Here is a 19,423-nt window from a genome sequence, read left to right on the forward strand (position 1 = left end):
TATATATATATATATGTTATTAAAACTCGACACTTTATCCATTGGCGAACTTTTGTCGGTGGAGTTTTAGCATAGCTCCTTAAATCTCTGCTTTGGGGTATGACAGAGATAAAGTCTTCAGAACAAATTGCATGTTTTTGTGCAAAGATAAAATGAGTCAATATCACTCATGTCTGAGACGAAGGATGGAAGGCTCTCCCAGAGCTTGTGGGAGTATACCTGCACTTCCAGTGCTTGTGGTAGCGTACACGGACTTCTACACTTGCATACTACACTTGTGGTAGTATGCGTAAACTTCCAATGGTTGTGGTAGTATGCATGTATTTCCAGTGCTAGTGGTAGTATACATGTAATTCTTACTGATTTTGAAGGTGGTTCCATTCCACAAACTGCAAAATGCACATTTGCAGTCAGAACTCACAGCTACCACAGGACTGCACTAAAAGATTACTGGGCTGTAAAGGTAATGTTTCCAAATCAACTGGCTAGCAGTCACTGAAGATGAATTATCAAAACCCTGAAAGGGAGCAAATCTGTTAATACAACCGAATCATGTGAGCTTCATGGTAATTACTGCCCGTTTTGACCTCTTCCCACAGGGGCTACGTGTGTGTTAAAGAAGAAATTCTCTGCAAGCCAGTTTTGGAATGATTGCAAGAAGTACAATGTGACTGTGTTTCAGTACATCGGAGAACTTTGCCGATATCTGTGCAAACAGCCTCAGGTAGGAGAAACCAGTCCAGGAGGTGCTGAGGATTTCAGACGGAAAACGTGCTGGGGAGCAGGGCAGGAGGCAATTTTGGTTTCTTTGCTTTCACTCCACCGTCTTCCAGAACATAATTTATCAAAGACCCAGAGGTGCTTACAATATACATGATGAAATAGATACGAAAGTTCTGGAAAATAAGAGACAGACTACCCAGTAAGGTGTTAATTGTGTGCTTTGTTCTGTAGCAGGACAGGACAGATCCATGTGCTAGGGTACTGCAAGTCCAGGCTAATTCAATTTTATTATGAAATTTATTATGAAATTAGATGCATATGATGCTTACAGAAAAATAACTCCAAGCTTAAGATTGGCAATGCTTCAAAACTTTGTACTTTTAAAATAGCAATTGCACTTTACTATTTTTTTTAATAAATGATTATATTGGGTATAGTCCAGTTAATGTTTTTAGCATTAAAAGGAAACTTTATTGGTATTCATCTCCCAACCCCCAAAGCAGTGGATCTGACATCCTTTTGATCAGCTGTCACTGCATGAGAAATAGGTCAGTGTAGAAATTTGTCAAAGCCTGGAGTGTGTCTTTGTGGCTTATTTGCTTTCTCTGTCCTTGCCTTTGTTCTGGTCTCATGTATCTTTCCAAATATTTTTTAAAAAGAAAGAAAAAAGGAATAAAAGCTTTCTGACTTCCTAAACACTCTTGACAGCAAAGATGTGCTTTTTTTTCTTTAATCAAATCAATATCAACCAGAGAAATTGTGAAGCATACTACCCTTCCTGAGGACAGACAGTGGAGCCGTAACTGAGCTATACCTCCTGGCCTGGGATCCCTCACTCAGCAAGTCTGCCCAGGATGGTGTGTCATCTCCTCTGTTTTTACTGGTTAAAATATGAAGACTACTTCCATTAATTATTTCCAATGCTGATGAGATGAGGCAGGGACAAATAAAACGTTTTAATTATGTGGGATTGCATGAGACAGATGAACACAGAAAAGAATGTGGACTTGGATAGCCTGATCTACAAGATGCTTTTATTGGTGAGCTTGGGGAGATTTCTTATCCACCCCACCTCCTCCTTTGGTTAGAAGCTATCTAATTTTTTTTTAAATTAGCAAATCTGGATTTATCTAAAGAACATGTGGCTTCATTATCCATTCTTAGCATTATTTTTTAAATAAAAATATGTACATGAGGTTTCAAACCATGGTCTATGGGATTCTCAGTTTTGCCCCCATTCTGTAAACAGACCTAACTTCCTGCCTGTACTAGTTCAGTGTGTTATTGCAGTGCTTGCAAGGAAAGCCCACTGTCAGAACACGTGATTGTGCTTAAAGATGCATTGGTGTGTGCTAGACATATGTATGCATGCATGATTATCAGTAGGCTTTAGAACTAAGAGGCCTTCCTTAGAATCAGAGTGGAAGGACCAACTTTCCTACTGTCTACTGTTTGTACTTTAGATGATCATTCCAGGGTGGAACACTGCTTTCTGCAGGAAACAGTTTGCCATGCCGAGCTGTAGGCAGTAGTTAATTGGTTTTGTGTTCGGTACTTCTGCTTCTACATGTATGTAGCAACAAACATTCTCATTTCCTTAAAATGTAAAGTTACACAGAGTTCTCTGCATTTAAAGAGAAACTATGGAGTTCCAGGTTTTCTAGGCAACTGAAGAGGGTCTTCGAGCCAGTTGCAGTAGGGTTTTTCGGAGCTGGATGGAGTCCACGTTCTGGAAGAAAAAGACTGTTTTGGAATTAGTGATCTGTAGTAGGTAACTTCCCTTAAGTTCCTGGTGCATGAGACAGTAGCTTAGTGAAGAGGTTTTTAAGGAAAATAAAAGCTTCAACGTTGGTGTGGCTCCTTCATGGATGTCATCACACCAGTCTGGTTCTTTGTACTGAAACCCAAATGAGCATGCCTGCTGAGAACTAAGCCCATGGGATATCTGTGAGAGAAGATCTCACTGTGTCAGAAATCTGGGTAACCTTTATATGGCTGAAGAGTAAGCAAGTATTTTATGTGGTTTAAATAATGACTTATTTATGTATGTATGTATGTATGTATTTATCTATCTATCATCTATCTATCCATCTATCTATTATCTATCATCTATCTATCTATCTATCTATCTATCTATCTATCTATCTATCATCTATCATCTATCTATTCATCCATCATCTAACTATCTCTATCTCTCATTCTTTCTATGTGTGTGTGTGTGACTATATAAATATTTGGCAGTAAATTTGTAAAAGATTCTGTTAGCCTTTTCTGAAATCTTAAGAGAAAATCATTTAAAAGCACATGAGTGCATGTACCCGTACCCACACTTAATTTAAAATGTAAACATTTTCCCTTTAGGCCCTTGAGTAATTTAATTACTTTAAACAGTATAGCATTGATCCTTAATCTGTCACATGCTCTCATAAGACAGCAGTTTCCCATGTAACTGACAGGGGGGTAACTGTTGTGGGGAGCTGCGGGCCTGCTTTTCGTCCCGCCCTGCTCCTGCATGGCTAGCTTTACACCAGAAATAACAACACACAAATTGTATTCATTTAAACACTGCTTGGCCCACTAGCTCTAGCCTCTTACGGGCTAATTCGCATATTTTGCCTGACCCATTTCTAATAGTCTGCATAGCATCGCTAGGTGCGCTTACCGGGAAAGATTCAGCATGTCTGACCTGGTGGCTTGCTTCATGGCGTCTGCCCGGGAGAGGGGAGCATGGCCTCTGAGATCACTTCCTCTTCCTCCCAGCATTCTGTTCTGTTTACTCCTCCCACCTATGTTTTAACCTATGAGGCCAAGCAGTTTCTTTATTTTTTAACCGATGACCTTCCTCTGTCAGGTCACTTTATAAAACTTTAATTCAGCCGATCCCTTGAATGCTCTAGTTATCTGATTTGACTGTGCACATGAAATACGCTGTAAGCATTAATGACACTCAAGAGTATATCTCAATTCAGTCATATATAACCATACCCCATTTTCTCGACCATTTCCCTCCTTTCTGCTCTTCAGTCATTGCTCTACCTGTGATACTCACATCCTTTGTGGTCCATCTAATACCGCTCTACTAAAGATGCATGTTTCGTTTTACATATCTTCGTAAACATTTTTTTATCTAAACGAATGTGTGTGTGTATGTGTGAGTATGCTGCATGTGTGTAGGTATTCTCAGAACCCTGGAGCTGAAGTTACAGGTGCTGGGACCTGAACTCAGTTCCTCTGCAACTGAACTCAGATGCCCAACAAGAGCAGCAAATGCTCTAAACCACGGACTTATCTCTCCAGATCCAGCGCATGTTTAGCGTTTAGTTTTCTGAAGATATGTTTTGTTTTTAAAGTTTTAAACAATATGTTCAGAGAATATAAAATAGACAAAAAAATTCCACAGTCTCTTTAAGAATGATCTCTCTCTATGTCTCCGTGTGTGTCTCTCTCTGTCTCTATCGCTCTCTCTCCTCTCTCTGTCTCCCTTTCCCTTTTGTTTCTTCTCACTTTATCAGAAGATGTTCAAGCACCATCTTTATATTTATTATTTTAAAAATATTTTTGACCTTGAGTACATAGCTCGATAGTCTCCCATCCCTTTTAGAAACTGCTGTTAAATTTAATGGTTTTTGTTTTATTTTCTTACTGTTTTGCAGATACAGACATTTTTCTCTCGGACAGTTTTCATGGCAGCCCATACATCTTAGACATCCTTTCATAGGCTTCATCCTATAAAAATCGATGCTTTAATAATATTTCAGAATGGCGTCAAAATCCAATTACAGATGTGTGGTACTTGGGAGCCAAAGGTTCAGATTCTAAGATGCCTGGGAAGAGATCAAGCCATTTTATCGAAGCACTTCTAAAAATTGATGTGTTTTTCTCTTAAGTCATTTATCTGATAACTCAGGAGTTTACTGCTCTTGTTCAGAATAAATGTCAGATAATCACAGTTAGGGCAGGGTACTTCCCTAATCTGAAAGGAACTGCCATTAAATGCTTCTGTTTTACTAACGTCTCAACCCCAACTGTTTTCTCTATATTTGGTATTCAGAGAGTAACTTCCCTCGCATCTAGACAATAAGGAGCAAACAAGGGAAGACAGCCAGGCAAGCTTTATAGTTCCCTCATTCCCGGGATTACTTGACATTGGGGAGCACTGATTGGCTCCCCCATATAGGCTTGTGCATCTTCCTCACTAATTCTTAGTCATGTCTTTTTACCTGTTTACCTTTTAGGCTCCCAATCATATCTCGTCCCTTTCTATTTATTCTTGAGCATTCATAGATTAAAACATTTTATTTAAAACCCTTTGGTGGTGCTTAGAGAAGAGGCTGAAACATCCTGTGGTCAATGGATCATATGTTACCAAGAGGTAGTTCTGAGCAAATCATCAATTTACTGTGATTACAATGATAATAAGGCCTTACTTGAACTTAAATGTGCATTAGCCACATTAATTGACATTTTTCTTGAACATGGAACAAAATTCTTTTCTTCTTTAATTCGAAATACAAAAAAAGTGTGTGAAGATTGTGCATTCTAAACTATGAGTTACATCCCGTTGTCTCATTTTAAGTTATCTATTTCATTGGTTCTAAGGGTTTAATTTACTGTTATCTCCTATGTGGGTCTATAGCCTTTAATATATATTTACATATATGAGTGTGTATGCATATATATGTATATATAAAGATTTATAAATAAACAAAATCAGAGTGGGAGTCAATATCGACATTATACAGGTAATAAATGATAGGCCTAGGAAATAAACTTTAAATATTTCATAATCCTTTAAAAGTTTTTCACATCCTGAAATATACTTTCTTCTAAGTGTCTACCCTCCCAAAAAGGGTCTTCATAATTTATAATTTGGACAGAAAACCCCCTCCCACATATGAAAAGGAACCAGATATAACCCAGAGTTATTTGTTAACTACTGGACATGTTTCTCCAACACAACTCTGACTTTCTTACTGTGTTTGCGTCTCTTCTCCTATTGCGCATGCCCTGTTTACTTTTAGGACAGTTACCGTATAAATAGCAAGAATAACAGAGAGAGCGGGAAATGAGTTATTTACCAGTGAAATCTTTTCTTCTAACAGAGAGATGGGGAAAGGGACCATCAGGTGCGTTTGGCAGTTGGAAACGGTATGAGCAGTGATGTGTGGAGACAGTTTTTGGACAGATTCGGAGATATTAAAATGTGCGAATTGTATGGCGCTACAGAAGGAAACATCTGCTTCATGAACCACACGGGGAAGATTGGGTCAGTCGGGAGGACAAACTTCTTTTACAAGGTAAACAGTGCTTTCTCTATAGGAAATACGTTGCGTTCTACCTTGTGAACATTTTTTTTTTTATCACAGTTTTGAAGCTGAGGCAAGTGTCTGCAAAGGTGGCTGTGGGTGAGGCGCAATGCTGTGGGTTCTGCAGACTCCAGTCATCTGCCTTGCGCTCCCTCCGCAGCAGGAGGATGACGGTTTACTTTCGCTGAGTTTTCAAGTTCAATGTTTAAGAGTAAAGCCTAAGTCCCGGACGAGTCTCTTTCTTTCCCCTTGAGTCTTTTTCTCCCACTACTTCTTACCTCTGATCATTTATACCATGTGAGTTATAAAAGCTCCCTCCTAGCACACAGCAATAATATATTTTTTAAAGAATGAAAATTAAAGCAAGGACACAGAACGTGAGCACCGTTTCAGGCAGCTCCTGGTGGTGCTAACTCCAGCTGCGTGGGATCTGATGCCTTCTCCTGGCCGCTTCGGACACCTGCACACCCAGGACAGTTACTCCCAAACACGTACACATACAGATTCACAGAAATAAAGATAATTTTAAAAATTATTAAGAAAGGTGAAATTTTTGTTAAAACACCCTTAAAATTTGTTTTTAAAAACACGTCAAGGAGAAATAAACAAAATTGCAATGATATAGGATGTTTGAATAATTCAGTAAGCAAGCTGCTTAAACTAAGTGATATTTGTGGGGCCTGTATCTATTAGATGTACAATACCTTTTCTTTTCAAGCACTTGGGAAACATTAAAAGAAATTACCAGACCACTTAGGAAATTAAGAAAAAATTGCGATCATATTAAAACCCCAAGCGCGCAATGAAGATAACTAGTATTTTACGTTGCTGGCTCAGCTTCCTCCTAGTGTCCTCCTGGGAAACTTCCGTGATGTCAGTAATACAAGACATCACATTGTCTCTATTTGCTTCTGAGAAATACTGATTTTTCAATTCATTTTAGTCCAGTTGTTCATAGTATTTTTTAAGTTATTCTGGACTATATGGGTTCTACCCTGTCTTTTTACCATTTCAGCTACATGCTGTCTGCTTATAGTACAAGTAATAAAAACATCAATGATTGTTACATAAGTAGGCAAGGAGATTTTTTAAGTATGTCTCTTACAGCTTCAAACCTTGCCAGGAATGGTGGCACTTGCCTTTAATCTGGGCATTTGGGCACAGAGGCAGGCAGGTCTCTGTGATTTTGAGGGCAGCTTGCTCTACATAGGGAGTTTCAGGATGGTCAGAGTCCTATAGCAAGTCCTCTCAAAACAAACAAACGTACAAAGAAAAACAAAACCTTGTGAGCTTACTGTTTTGAGGGGAATCAGCTTCAAACTAGAGAGATAATGTTAAGAGTGAAGGAGAAATTTCTGTAGCCCCAATATGTTTATAACTGTAATCCATGCTCTTTGAAGAGATGGCATCCATTAAATTTGCCCAATGTAAACAAAATAAAAGTTTGTAAACAATATAAGTGTGAAACAAACTCAAGGTTATGAGCAGCTATCACTTTTTCCAATGCTAATCTGGAGAAATATTTTTGTTTTGTTGTTGTTGTTGTGTATCTAGTATATTTTATTTAAAATGTCTTTCAGTGATAGAATTTCATATTTCACAGTTGTTGAGATTTTAGAGTTCTTACATATACACAATATTTGATTTGGGGAATGGAACACTAGTCTGCATATATAAGTTTACCTGCTTCACATATACCCTATATATGCAGCCTAAAAATAACTCAGTACAATAGCTTTAGTGGGCTTAAATTTTTTCTTTTTTTATTGATTTTATTGAGTTATACATTTTTCTCAGCACCCCTCCGTTCTTCCCCCCTTCAACCCTCTCCCATGTTCCCCAGGCTCCCAATTGACTCAGGAGATCTTGTCTTTTTCTACTTCCCATGTAGAGTAGATCCATGTATGTCTCTCTTCCTCATTGTTGTCTAGGTTCTCTGGGGTTGTGATTTATAGGCTGTTATTCTTTGCTTTATGTTTAAAAACCAATTATGAGTGAGCACATATGACAATTATCTTTCTGGGTCTGGGTTACCTCACTCAAAATGTTTTCTAGCTCCATCCATTTGCCTGCAAATTTCAAGATGTCTTTTTATTTTGGAAGCTATAAGTATAGACCAAAGGGAGCTGATGACAAATCATATCAAAATAGTAAGTGCTTCAAAGTGACCAAGAAATGCCTACACAAATATTTTTTCCATCAATTCAGGAAAAGATCATAACAGTTTTCTTTTTAAAAAATCAGAGCTCTGGTAAGAGGTCTCAGGGGCAACATAGATCAACAAAGGAATTAGAAATGAAACAAGTTCATCTCAAAGAAATAAATGAAGAAAAATAAACATGAAATAGAAATTAATATCACATTAAAAGTTTAAAAACAAAACAGATTGTAAACACTGTTGGAGAGAAGGTGAACAGTATTAAAGATTTGTGCACACAGGTAAAAAGATAACTTTTAAATGTAGACAGTTCTGGCACGTGCTTAACTGTTCTTGCAGAAAAGAACTGGTCACAGAAAATAATTCTTTCAACTATATTATTAATAATTAGTATAGTTATACTAAGAATAAATATAACCATACTAACATTAATTCTCTTAACTGTACTAGATGAAAATACTCTTGAAGATTGAATCTTTAGCCAAAGAGGGTACTGTGTTCCAGGAAATGAAGTATGATGCAGAATAACAGACAGGAAAAGACACATTAGTGAAGTGAATGAACAAAATGCAAAGAACCAGGTGATGCTGAGGCAGTAAAAAAAAAAAAAAAAAAACAGGACGGGGTGTACAAAACATAGCTTGGTTGACAGCGTGGCATAGGAAGCTCTCAAATACACAAACAGAATGCCAAAGGCCAGACCAAAAAATGAAGTACCTTCATCTAGGGATTTTAGTATGGGTTAAATTGCTCTCCCAGTATAAGAGCAACAAAGGAATTTTCTAAAAGTTTTACACACAAATAGAGAATAAAATATATGTGTGCTATAAGAATATTGTACTTCTCTGTGAAAATGAATTGAATGGAAATATCTGGTAAGTCTGAAAATAAAACAAAACTTAGAAGATGGCACCTTCAATTTAAAAAGTTTGATGGCCAGTATTAACGCAATTTAAACACAGAAAATTAAACAGATCCACTTTAGGCCTCTGTATGGAATGAAAACAAAATCTGAAAATATATAATATATGTATTACGAGCATATACAGGAGAGAGCAGGGAGGAAGTTTAGGTGGTCTTTCTTCCACAGCAGTAAACCCAAGGATATACACATGAAGATAAAATGTGGGGTTGTTAAAAAGTCTGTTTCCTAACATTTTTACAAGCTGTTGAATCATCTTAAATGTAATCATCTCTCCACCATGAGCAAAGTTGACCAAAGGCAAAGTCAGAGCTCATTCGCCATAAGACTTCCTGCATTTCTGACATCACCAGCAATTCCACGAGCCTCCAGGACCACCCTTGGGATGGAAGCTGACAAGAAATCAGCTGGCTGGGAGCTGATACACTCCAGGTGACAGTTTATCACAACTAAAGGACAGTGTAAATCTAGCCAAGGGAACCGCTCATGGGCGGAACCCAGAGACTGTCTTCTCTTCTAGACTCAGAACAGCTCTCTAGTCCACAAGACTGACCCCCATTTCCTCCTGCCCTTGGGATACAGCAGCTGTGTGACCCAAAGTCCAGCCACACTGTTGTTGGCATGGCTTAGCGACACCACTTAAACACCCCATTGCTACTATCTGGTTGACCTAAACATCTGAGACAAATGAATGCATTTGTAACAAGAACAACATTGCAAGGTCCTGGAGACAAGGAATAAGAAGTTGAAGGAGGGACCAGACATCATTTTCAAGGCAAACTTCTCAGACACAGAGACAGAAAACCAAGTTCCATTGCCAGCTCTGCTGCTGTTTGGCTTCATAACCTGGGCACTTTTCTCTGGCTAAAAGGTTCCTCATGTATTAATTGAGAAAATGACTTTTGGGTTCCTTAACAATATAGACATTTATGCATCTATATTTAGGAAGGCATGTAGGTATAGCAGGGACTCCCAGACCCATTATACAATCATGTAATCATGCAATCATTTGAAGAGAAACACAGCAATATTGTTGTGAGCAGGACCTCACGCAGCTGTGATCTGCGCATGTATGCACATGCCTATGACTTGATATGAGACTTTAAAGTGTGGTGACTACTTTTATTTGCATTATTATAGCACAGGCATTTCTGTACCCTCAAAGATAGAAAAGAGAGCTACTTCTAGCTGAACACTGATGCTTTGATCCTGCCTACTTTCCAAAGATCTGCCACCAATTTCTATTCATTTTATAAAAGACGCACTTAGAGTATAACTCATTCTGAAATGATTCTCACCAGTGTACACTGTTACCAAATTACTTGGAAAGAAATAACAGCAAAACTGATATCGGAAGTGGTGGGGAAAGTGTTTCACAATATAAAATAAGGGAGAAAAGGATGAGTGATGGGAAGGGCTCTCTTTTCTCCTGTTGCATGTAGACTAGACTCAATGTCTGGAATCTTTCCACCAGCTGTTAGGCAAGTGTAACAATACCATGTTATCAAAGTAACAAATGCCAGCGTGATATAAATGTACATTGGTTTATGTAAAGAAGAACGGTATATTTTCATGGCAACCTCTTGGATTTGGCCCTAGTCTTCAAATGGGATGACATTAGTCACCCCCACACACAGTGTCCCCACACTTAAAAGAGAGCTCTTAAGAGTTCTCAGATTTTAGCCCTGTATTTGGCTTACAATAAGTGCTTAATTGACCTTGGATGTTAGCATTTAAACTGAATTAAATGATGAATCTTGGAGTGGTGAGATGACTCACTAGATAAAAGTGTCTATCCTGGCCATCAGAAGGAAAAGAGAAAAAAAACTACCCCCAAAAGTTGTCCCCTGACACACACACACACACACACACACACACACACACACACACACACAGAGACACACCACACCACAATGGCACACACGTACCCAATCACATATACAAACACATACACTCACAGTAAATAACTATAATTTATAAAAACTTTTGGATGGTGAATTGTGGATCTGATTACATGTTGTTTTTTACTAAGATTAAACACCACATATGGTTTATTTATACTTAGATATTAATATCATATTTATCTTAGTGATGCCATTTTGTGGTGTTGTTTGCTTTTCAAGACAGGGTTTCTCTGTAGCTTTGGAGCCTATCCTGGAACTAACTCTTGTAGACCAGCCTGGCCTCGAACTCACAGAGATCCACCTGCCTCTGCCTCCCGAGTGCTGGGATTAAAGGTGTGCGCCACCACTGCCCAGATTCTGTTTTTTTTTTTTAATTTACTTGTTCTTGTTGTGCATTTTTTAATCTTCACCTCCTTTTCTCCCTCCTCATATGTCTGCTCTTGGAATTTTATCTTACTTCATTTCATCATCTCCATGTTAAATCTGTTTGCTAGTTCCATTTAATAAGGTTACATGTTTAAATGACCAATAACATGAGGCAGCTGGACTGAACAATTTTTAGTTCACTGTCAGGTCAGTTTTAATAGAAAGGATGTATCAGCGAGACACTGTGACTTAGCCATCATGGGGGGGGGGCAGCTGGGACTGTCTGAAGATGAAGGAAATGGTTTTTAAATGAGTAGGACCTTCTACCAGACACATCTTCTCATGCCACAAAGATGGGCAGACTCCTACATGTTAGTCTAGAGGAATTAACTCGAAAGGCAGAGAGGAGAGCCAAACACTTGGTAAGTTATTATAGTGTTTAGGCAGTTGGTCACTTTTCTGGAGGCTTTGAGGAAAACACCATCAACAAAAATCCTGATAATTCAGAGCTTGTATCTTAGTTCTGTTTAAAACTTCCCTTTAGAGAAGATGTTTTTGAAGACTCAGAAACAGGTCCTCCTGCCTGCGGTTAGAGGAATGCAGAAACCAGGACGGGGTCCCTTCTGTCGCTTGCCTTCATTCCCTCGTGGGCAAAACCCGGCAGTGCTAAGGTGAAACAAGGCAGAAAGGAAGCAAGATGAATGCCAAGTAGGGAGGCCTGCATTGCTTTCCAGTTCGGTTCTCAAATCTCATATATATATATATATATGTCAGTCAAATTTCCTTGTTTCAGTTGAGCATAGAGTCTACTGGCGGTTCCTGGGGTTGCACAAATAGAAAAAATATTCATGTGTTTTTGCTTTGTTTTGGGTTCGCAGCTCTTTTTTGCTTTTGAGTTGATCAAGTATGACTTTCAAAAAGATGAACCAATGAGGAACGAACGAGGCTGGTGCCACCGTGTGAGAGAAGGTAAGACGGGTTATGAAGATGCCCTTTTAATCAAAGAGCCTGAATCCACACATAACTGGTGCTGAGTGCAGGAAAGGAAGAACCACAGTACAGCATGCGATATACGCTGGATTTTAATGCAGGTGGACTGGTTTAACTGCTGCTAAACGAGCCCTTTTTAGGTTAAGTGACCAATTGTTAACTGGTTAAGCGGCATCTCTTTGGCTTTTATTGATCTGCATGTACATATCTAGTTTGTAATCTGTTGTTTCAATTTTGGCACAGGGACCATGCCTTAACCTAATGCTATTTCAGCCAGCAATTGCCACTTTGCAGTTATGGACCTGCATCTCTAGCAGCAGCACAGCTGCTCAGACTGCAGCCTGGCTGGAATTCTGTTCCCACAGGCACAGGCCCTGTCACTGCCACTAAAGGCAGCTTTAACTAAATCTCTATCATTCTATTTATAAATAAGACTTGAGATTCAAAGGCTGGGGTGAAAACCTGCCAGCTCAGAGAGGTGGAGGAGTATCAACTAGCTAACCCTCTCTCCTTGCTGTCTTTGACTCCACCAAACTAGAACAAGCCGTACCACACCAGATCCCTCCCTACTACTTCCTGTGTCTCTCCGTCTCCCAGATGCCTTCTGATGCTCTATGATTTCTGTCAACTAGTTGCTAACTCAGCCTCCTGACCCAAGGCTAACTGTATTTAGTCAATGCAAATGCAAACTCGGGGTTCACAGTGTGATCAGTATTCCCCAACAGTAATCATGGCAAATGTCTACATCACATATTACCAATAACATTAAATTAATTTGTTGTCCTAGATCCAAGGAGAAGTCAGGCCACCTTTGATCTAAATTTGGGTTTTGACACTTAGAAAACATGAAACTCTGGTCAGATCAGCTGATCCTAGACTCACTTCCTTCTTATGTAAATCAGAGGTGACATTATTTATTTCACGAGCCTCATGTTGACAATTAAATATTGTGAATAAATCTTCATGGCTTCTTGCTTCTTCTCTTCTCCATTTTACTCCTCTCCCAAGGTAGACTATGTAAAAGTTTCAGTTTAAAAATTTGGATGAAAACAAAGATCTCGATTACCTCTATATCAATATTGAAAATAGACTATTTAGATGTACACTTAGCATTGGCTAGAGATACTATCCGCGTAAAGATAACCTGAATTCCATTATGAGGCCTCATGCTGCCTCTCACTACACGAGAGTTAACTTCCTAGATCTGGACTTCAGTGTGATAAAGCAAGTTGTAAACCCGCTTTGCTGTTCTTGTTGTTCTCTTACTGGCACTGGAGATATTGCAAAAGAAAGTATTATTTATTTAAAAAATAATCTTCCAAGCCTCTGCATATCAGATCAGTGTCTTGGTGGCTGAAGAGATAACACAGACAGAGGTGTTGTTCTTAGAGTGGACCTGAGTTCAATTCTCAGAACCCATGTCAGGCAGCTCACAGCTGTCTGTAACTCCGGTTCCTGGCGATCTGAGTCTTTGGATTGTGAGGGCATCTGCACTCAATTCACTGGTATACATACCCAGACACACACACCCAGACAGACAGACAGACAGACACACACACACACACACACACACACATACACACACACACTAAAATTAAAATAAACATTTTCAAAATTTTTAATTCAACTCCAGGCACTGTTCAAGAGAAAACGATCAACTTTGGAAGATGTCGAGAACTTGAGGTCTTTTATAATATGTTTGCTCATAACCACCATGAGATCTGAAACTCAAACTTGAACCTTGGGATCATGTTTATGTAATTTCAGCATTTCTAAAACTACTGCCCAGCTCCACTTTAGAATCCTCATGATGAGCTGTTGCATTTTATTTTGTATTGCAGCCTTGTGCCTTCATTATGCAAATTGAGAGGAAGATAGGAGTGTTTTTTTTTTAATTCTGGAATATTAAATGTAGCTTGACAGACTCGATAATATATATATATGAGACTTTGGAGGAATGTGGACCTAGTCCTAAAATGCATACCCCAACTTCTATGTGTATGACTTCTATGGCTGTATGACATTGGGCAGATTACTCTGTCGGCCTCCCTTTCTGCATTGGTAAAATCAAAATGTAGCCAAGGCCTTTCTCAGAGGTTTGTGATGAGAATGGGGTGGATAGAGGGGCTGTGCTCTATGAACAGTGACGCTAGGATGAGGTGTGCCAGAGGACTGTGGCAATGATGTCATAGGGGTGGTGCTCGTGGGGCATGGAAAGGATGAGAAAGAATCAGTGGGGCTCTGTGGGAGCAGAGCCTGCATCTTTGTCCAGAGAGGTAAGGTGCAGCCCTTGCTGAGAGCCCAGTGAATACTCATCCCACCGCTGCAGCTAATCCAGGAGGTAAACAGTGGCCTCGGAGGCGGCTGCTGTGAAAGCTGCTTTCCTTTATTCTAAATGCAATCCTGTCTTGTAGAGCGTCAAGCACAACCTTGATTAAATGGGCTTGCCTAGAATAATGATTTCAGATAAGTGTCTAAGCGTGAGTGGCACTCATAAGTGTCATGAGATGGGAATCTCTCTAATGCCCTCCATTTCCCTGTCAAGTGTTTCCAGAAAAACATCCTAGAGGACCAAACACTCGGTTACTTTGTTAACTGGGTCAGCCTCCATGACAGATTCTTTCACTCAAAATTGCAAAGGCTTCATTGTGAGTTCTACATCCATTTCTTTTTCTGATTTTGACAGTTGGCTTCATTCCTCTGGACATTCGTTTTCTTTGTTTGTTTGCTTTTCTGTGAAATAAGAATTGTTAATGCTAATTGTTAATAAGAATTGTTAATTGTTTCAAACAACTGCTAATCAAATTAAATGCAATTATATTTGCAGAGCAGGCATGGTCCCTAATATGTACTGCTATTAACAGCTTATTAGAAATATTGAGTGACTTGTTCTTAGTATTACCTGCATTAAAAATCTGTGCAGTTCCAAGAGACACTACCTTTAGTCTGTCAACTAATTAAAAAAAATAAATTCACATTTCCTTTGCATACAATTCCTGCCACTGATTTTTGCAAAGTTGTCTGTGAAAGGATATTCTAGATGTAGGCATCAAGAATAAATGCCATTAAGTGGGATAGGAACAAACACCAAGGGAAATAAGAACCTACAGGAGCTGGGCCCGTCTGCTATAACTAGGTACATGTGCACAGTCTCCTAAGATACTTGTCAGATCAGATGGCTGCAAAAATGGCCCTTTTTCTTGCAGGAGAACCTGGACTTCTCATCTCTCGCGTCAATACGAAGAATCCTTTCTTTGGCTACGCTGGCTCTTACAGGCACACGAAAAGCAAGCTGCTTTTTGATGTTTTTAAGAAGGGAGATGTTTACTTCAATACAGGAGACCTCATGGTCCAAGATCACGAGAACTTCCTTTATTTCTGGGACCGTATTGGAGACACTTTCAGGTAGGAATGGCGCTGGATGCCCAGCTGGTCCTGTGCCTGTGAACCCATCTTCTGTGGAAAGCAGAGACGCTGCTGCTGTGATTTCAGACACACAGGGTCCTTTAATTTCCATGATGATTCCTCTGCTCAAAGATTCCCTCACGACTCATTTCTAGAATGAACTATGAGTCCTGATGTCAAACTCTCTAAGTGTTTTTAAAAACTAATTAGTAGTCTGTGCCCAATCAGTAGGACACAAAAGCAGAAGCGACGTGAGAAGCTAGTATTAGCGTTAAAAACAAGTACTGTGTGAAGTTGCAAGTTAGGATTAAACAGAAGAGCCATAAATTCATTCATTCATTCATTCATTCATTCATTTCTTATCTCTTATTTCTCTATTTAGTGTTGGGGAGGGAGAGTACATGACACACTTGCATGTTGCTTTGGGGAGTTGTTTCTCTTCTCCCACCTTGTCTGTTCATGGGACTGAACTCTGGTTTGATGACAAGGGTCTCCATTCATTGAGCTGTCTCACTAGTCCTGAGATTATTTATGATGTAATGAAAGTATTTTGAAACTGAGACTGCTCGCTCAGTTAACATTTTATTTTCTAATTTCTAAAACTTGTCTTAGCCTACCTAAAAGTTTATTTTACTTTGTTATTCAATGTTATTCAATGTTATTCAATAGACTAGTCAAAAGCATAGAGTAAGTATCTAACAAGGGCTTGATGAATAGACAAACGGAATAAATTAGTAGTATGTCAAATTCTCATCTTATAAAATTGTGTTCATTAAAATAACAGAATTGAAGGAGTCAATACCTAGAGATTAAAGTGGGTTAAGATACTGAGGTAGATGTAGTATTTCTTTCAATTCCTACTACCAAAGATAAAGTTTTAAACTTAATTTTTACTGTTGTACAAAGTAGTGATTTTGTACTAATATACCCTCCTTATCATGTTTTATTTTATGACTCTATTAAAAATATTTAACACTGAACAATTTATACCAATAAAACTCTAAGTTATTTTAACCAAACCACAGCTGCTGCTGTTATTGAACCCTGAACAAAATGCTTTAGAAGACATGCATAGTTTCGCTTGGCAACTAGTTATTTTTGGCCACTAGGTGCTTCACAGAGCCAAACTCAAGTCACAAAAACTGCAAGCGGGAGTCGGCTCTTCAAATACTTACACTCTCACTCAGATCTGTCTGTCTTTTAGGTGGAAAGGAGAAAATGTTGCGACCACAGAGGTTGCTGACGTGATCGGGAGGCTGGACTTCATACAGGAAGCAAATGTATATGGTGTGTCTGTGCCGGGTATGTGGATGTTGACAACTTTGAGATTTGTAGAAAAAAAGTGCATGTCCACTTTAGGTTCTATTACTTTCTTACTCAATATTTAAAATTCTACATCTTAAAATTAATAGTTTACAAGTTCTCATCTTGCCTTGGCAAACAATGTCCTTGGATAAGTTAAGAAACCTGATGGACACATTAGAGAAGAGGTACATACGAACTTTCATGTTCTGTATGTTTTCAGGCAGGAGCTAGAAAATCTGGCCAGGGTCTTACCGCTTGGAAATCATTGAAAGTGATCTTTCCTATTGTCTCAGTTTTCTTGTTATGACAAGTGTTGGTGCATCCCACTAGACCGGAACACGTTCTAGTTTAAATGTTAAATAATACCACCTATGATAGAAGTGTGTCCTTTAATGCAAGTGACAGTGTTTCCTGCTAATGCTGTGGGTGGCGGGGAGGCCAGGGATGCAGCAGAGGAAGAAGGGACAGATTCAGAAGCTGTCGCCGAGGATGGGAGAAATGTATCAGTCCTCTGCAGATGGCACAGCAGGTGGTAAGCAAGGTGGCCTTAGTCAAAATACCCATTTCTGTTTTGTTTTTTTTTTTACTTCAAATAGTCCCTTTATTTCTTTTTTTAGTGATTAAAATGTATGTTTTTGCTGGACTATAGTTACCTCTAAATAAATATTTTCTTTCTTAATATTTGTCGCAATGGGATACAAATTATACCTAATTTATTTCGTTGACCATCTTCCTAGTTTCATTTCTGAAGTACAACCAAGGACAAAGTGTGGTCTTCCCTATGGTTCAGTTATTTCTAGTGATTACATCATATATCAGGGAAAGACACAGACTCAGTTGCCACATTGTTACATCTGGAATAGACCAAGTGTCTCAGTAGCAAGGAGTGTGTGACAAGACTAATCTTGAAAATTTGTCTGGTAATACACTGATTTATTCCAAACCTTCCCCCAGGTTACGAAGGAAAAGCAGGGATGGCTTCTATTATTCTAAAACCAAACAAGTCTTTGGACTTAGAGAAAATGTACCACCAAGTTGTAACATCTCTACCGGCTTATGCCTGCCCACGGTTTTTAAGAATTCAGGTAATTTTACAGCTTCGAACTTTATTGTTAAATATAAGAACCAGAACCAAGAGGTGAGTCAATAGCAAAATGCTGCTGTCTCCTTTAGATAATGTGTGAATTTTATTTATGTTAGTAAATTTTAAGAATAAAAAGCAGAAAGATACATTGCTGATGCTCTTTGATGTTGTACTTGGCGTTGTGTGAGAAGGAAGCAAGGTGAAGTGTTGGGTTTGTCTTTGTCCTTCCTGTGGAGTTTTCTCCTCTTCAGCAAGGACCTCTGGACCAAGTGATGCTGTCAATGAGGATGGCAAACCAAAACTGTACCTTGCACATATCTTCCTCCCACCCTCTTTGTACAGTCCTTAGGTTAGGTCCTCTCCCTCTTGCATTGTGGGAAATCCTGAGCTCATCTATGTTGGGATAAAGGCTCTCTTTTTGTTGGATTGCTAGTAAGGAGTGGCTTGAAAATAACTTACTCAGCTACTGATAACTTTACCTGCTCAGTTACTCAGTTAATACTGTGGCTCAAATGCAATTTCCCAAGCTTAGTAGTTTTCCATTTTAGCATTATAACACACAGACTTTTACAGAATACATGTGTTATGTTACTATCAAGTAATAAGTGGAACAGAAATTACATTCATTTTTTTAGCATTTGTAAATCAATACTCATAGCCAAAACACTTCTTATCCACGGTGCACATCATCTGAAGTTATTTATATTTCATTTGCCTAATATATATATATGCATATATTAGATAATTTTCAGAAAAATTCTCTGAAATTATAAAGGCAAATAAATATGAAAAAGAAGTGACATATATTAGTTGGAACTTGAATTGATGAAGTTTGGGGTTCTTCCTTGAGGAAGATTATTTCATCTCACTCCCAGCATTCTTTAGTTGTCTCTAGTTCTAGAAGACCCTGTGAGATTTCTTCTTCTGTGTTAGCATGTCTGCTGGTGTCATTCACGTTCAAGGCAGCCATGTTTTTGAGATGTCATAAGTTTAACTTTCCTGGCATTTCTAGGAAATGTAATCTCACAGCAGAAATCCTGTTCTTCTGGCTCTTTCAATCTTCTGTCCCTTCTTTTGAAAATATTCTCTGAACCTTATGTGCAGGAGTTGTGTTATAGGTATGTCAGTTGAAGTTGTAGTTTTCTGTGATAGTCTTCTTTCTTTTTTTAAAAAAAAGTTTTCTTATCCCAGCACTCGGGAGGCAGAGGCAGGTGGATCTCTGTGAGTTCGAGACCAGCCTGGTCTACAGAGCTAGTTCCA

The 19,423-nt window shown here is 38.8% G+C and overlaps 1 protein-coding gene across 1 annotated transcript in view; it reads left to right on the top strand.

Moving 5' to 3' along the window:
* Slc27a6 (solute carrier family 27 member 6) overlaps positions 1-19,423 on the top strand; it is a 42,340-nt gene that overhangs the window by 19,967 nt on the left and 2,950 nt on the right. Inside the window, exons 4-9 of the mRNA XM_005356132.3 lie at positions 600-724; positions 5,826-6,020; positions 12,258-12,348; positions 15,576-15,774; positions 16,979-17,076; positions 18,034-18,164. Of these exons, the coding sequence (XP_005356189.1) occupies positions 600-724; positions 5,826-6,020; positions 12,258-12,348; positions 15,576-15,774; positions 16,979-17,076; positions 18,034-18,164 (839 nt within the window). The remainder of the gene's footprint in view (positions 1-599; positions 725-5,825; positions 6,021-12,257; positions 12,349-15,575; positions 15,775-16,978; positions 17,077-18,033; positions 18,165-19,423) is intronic.

This window comes from Microtus ochrogaster, chromosome 18 (assembly GCF_000317375.1).
Source record: "Microtus ochrogaster isolate Prairie Vole_2 chromosome 18, MicOch1.0, whole genome shotgun sequence".
In the NCBI taxonomy this organism is placed as follows: domain Eukaryota; kingdom Metazoa; phylum Chordata; class Mammalia; order Rodentia; family Cricetidae; genus Microtus; species Microtus ochrogaster.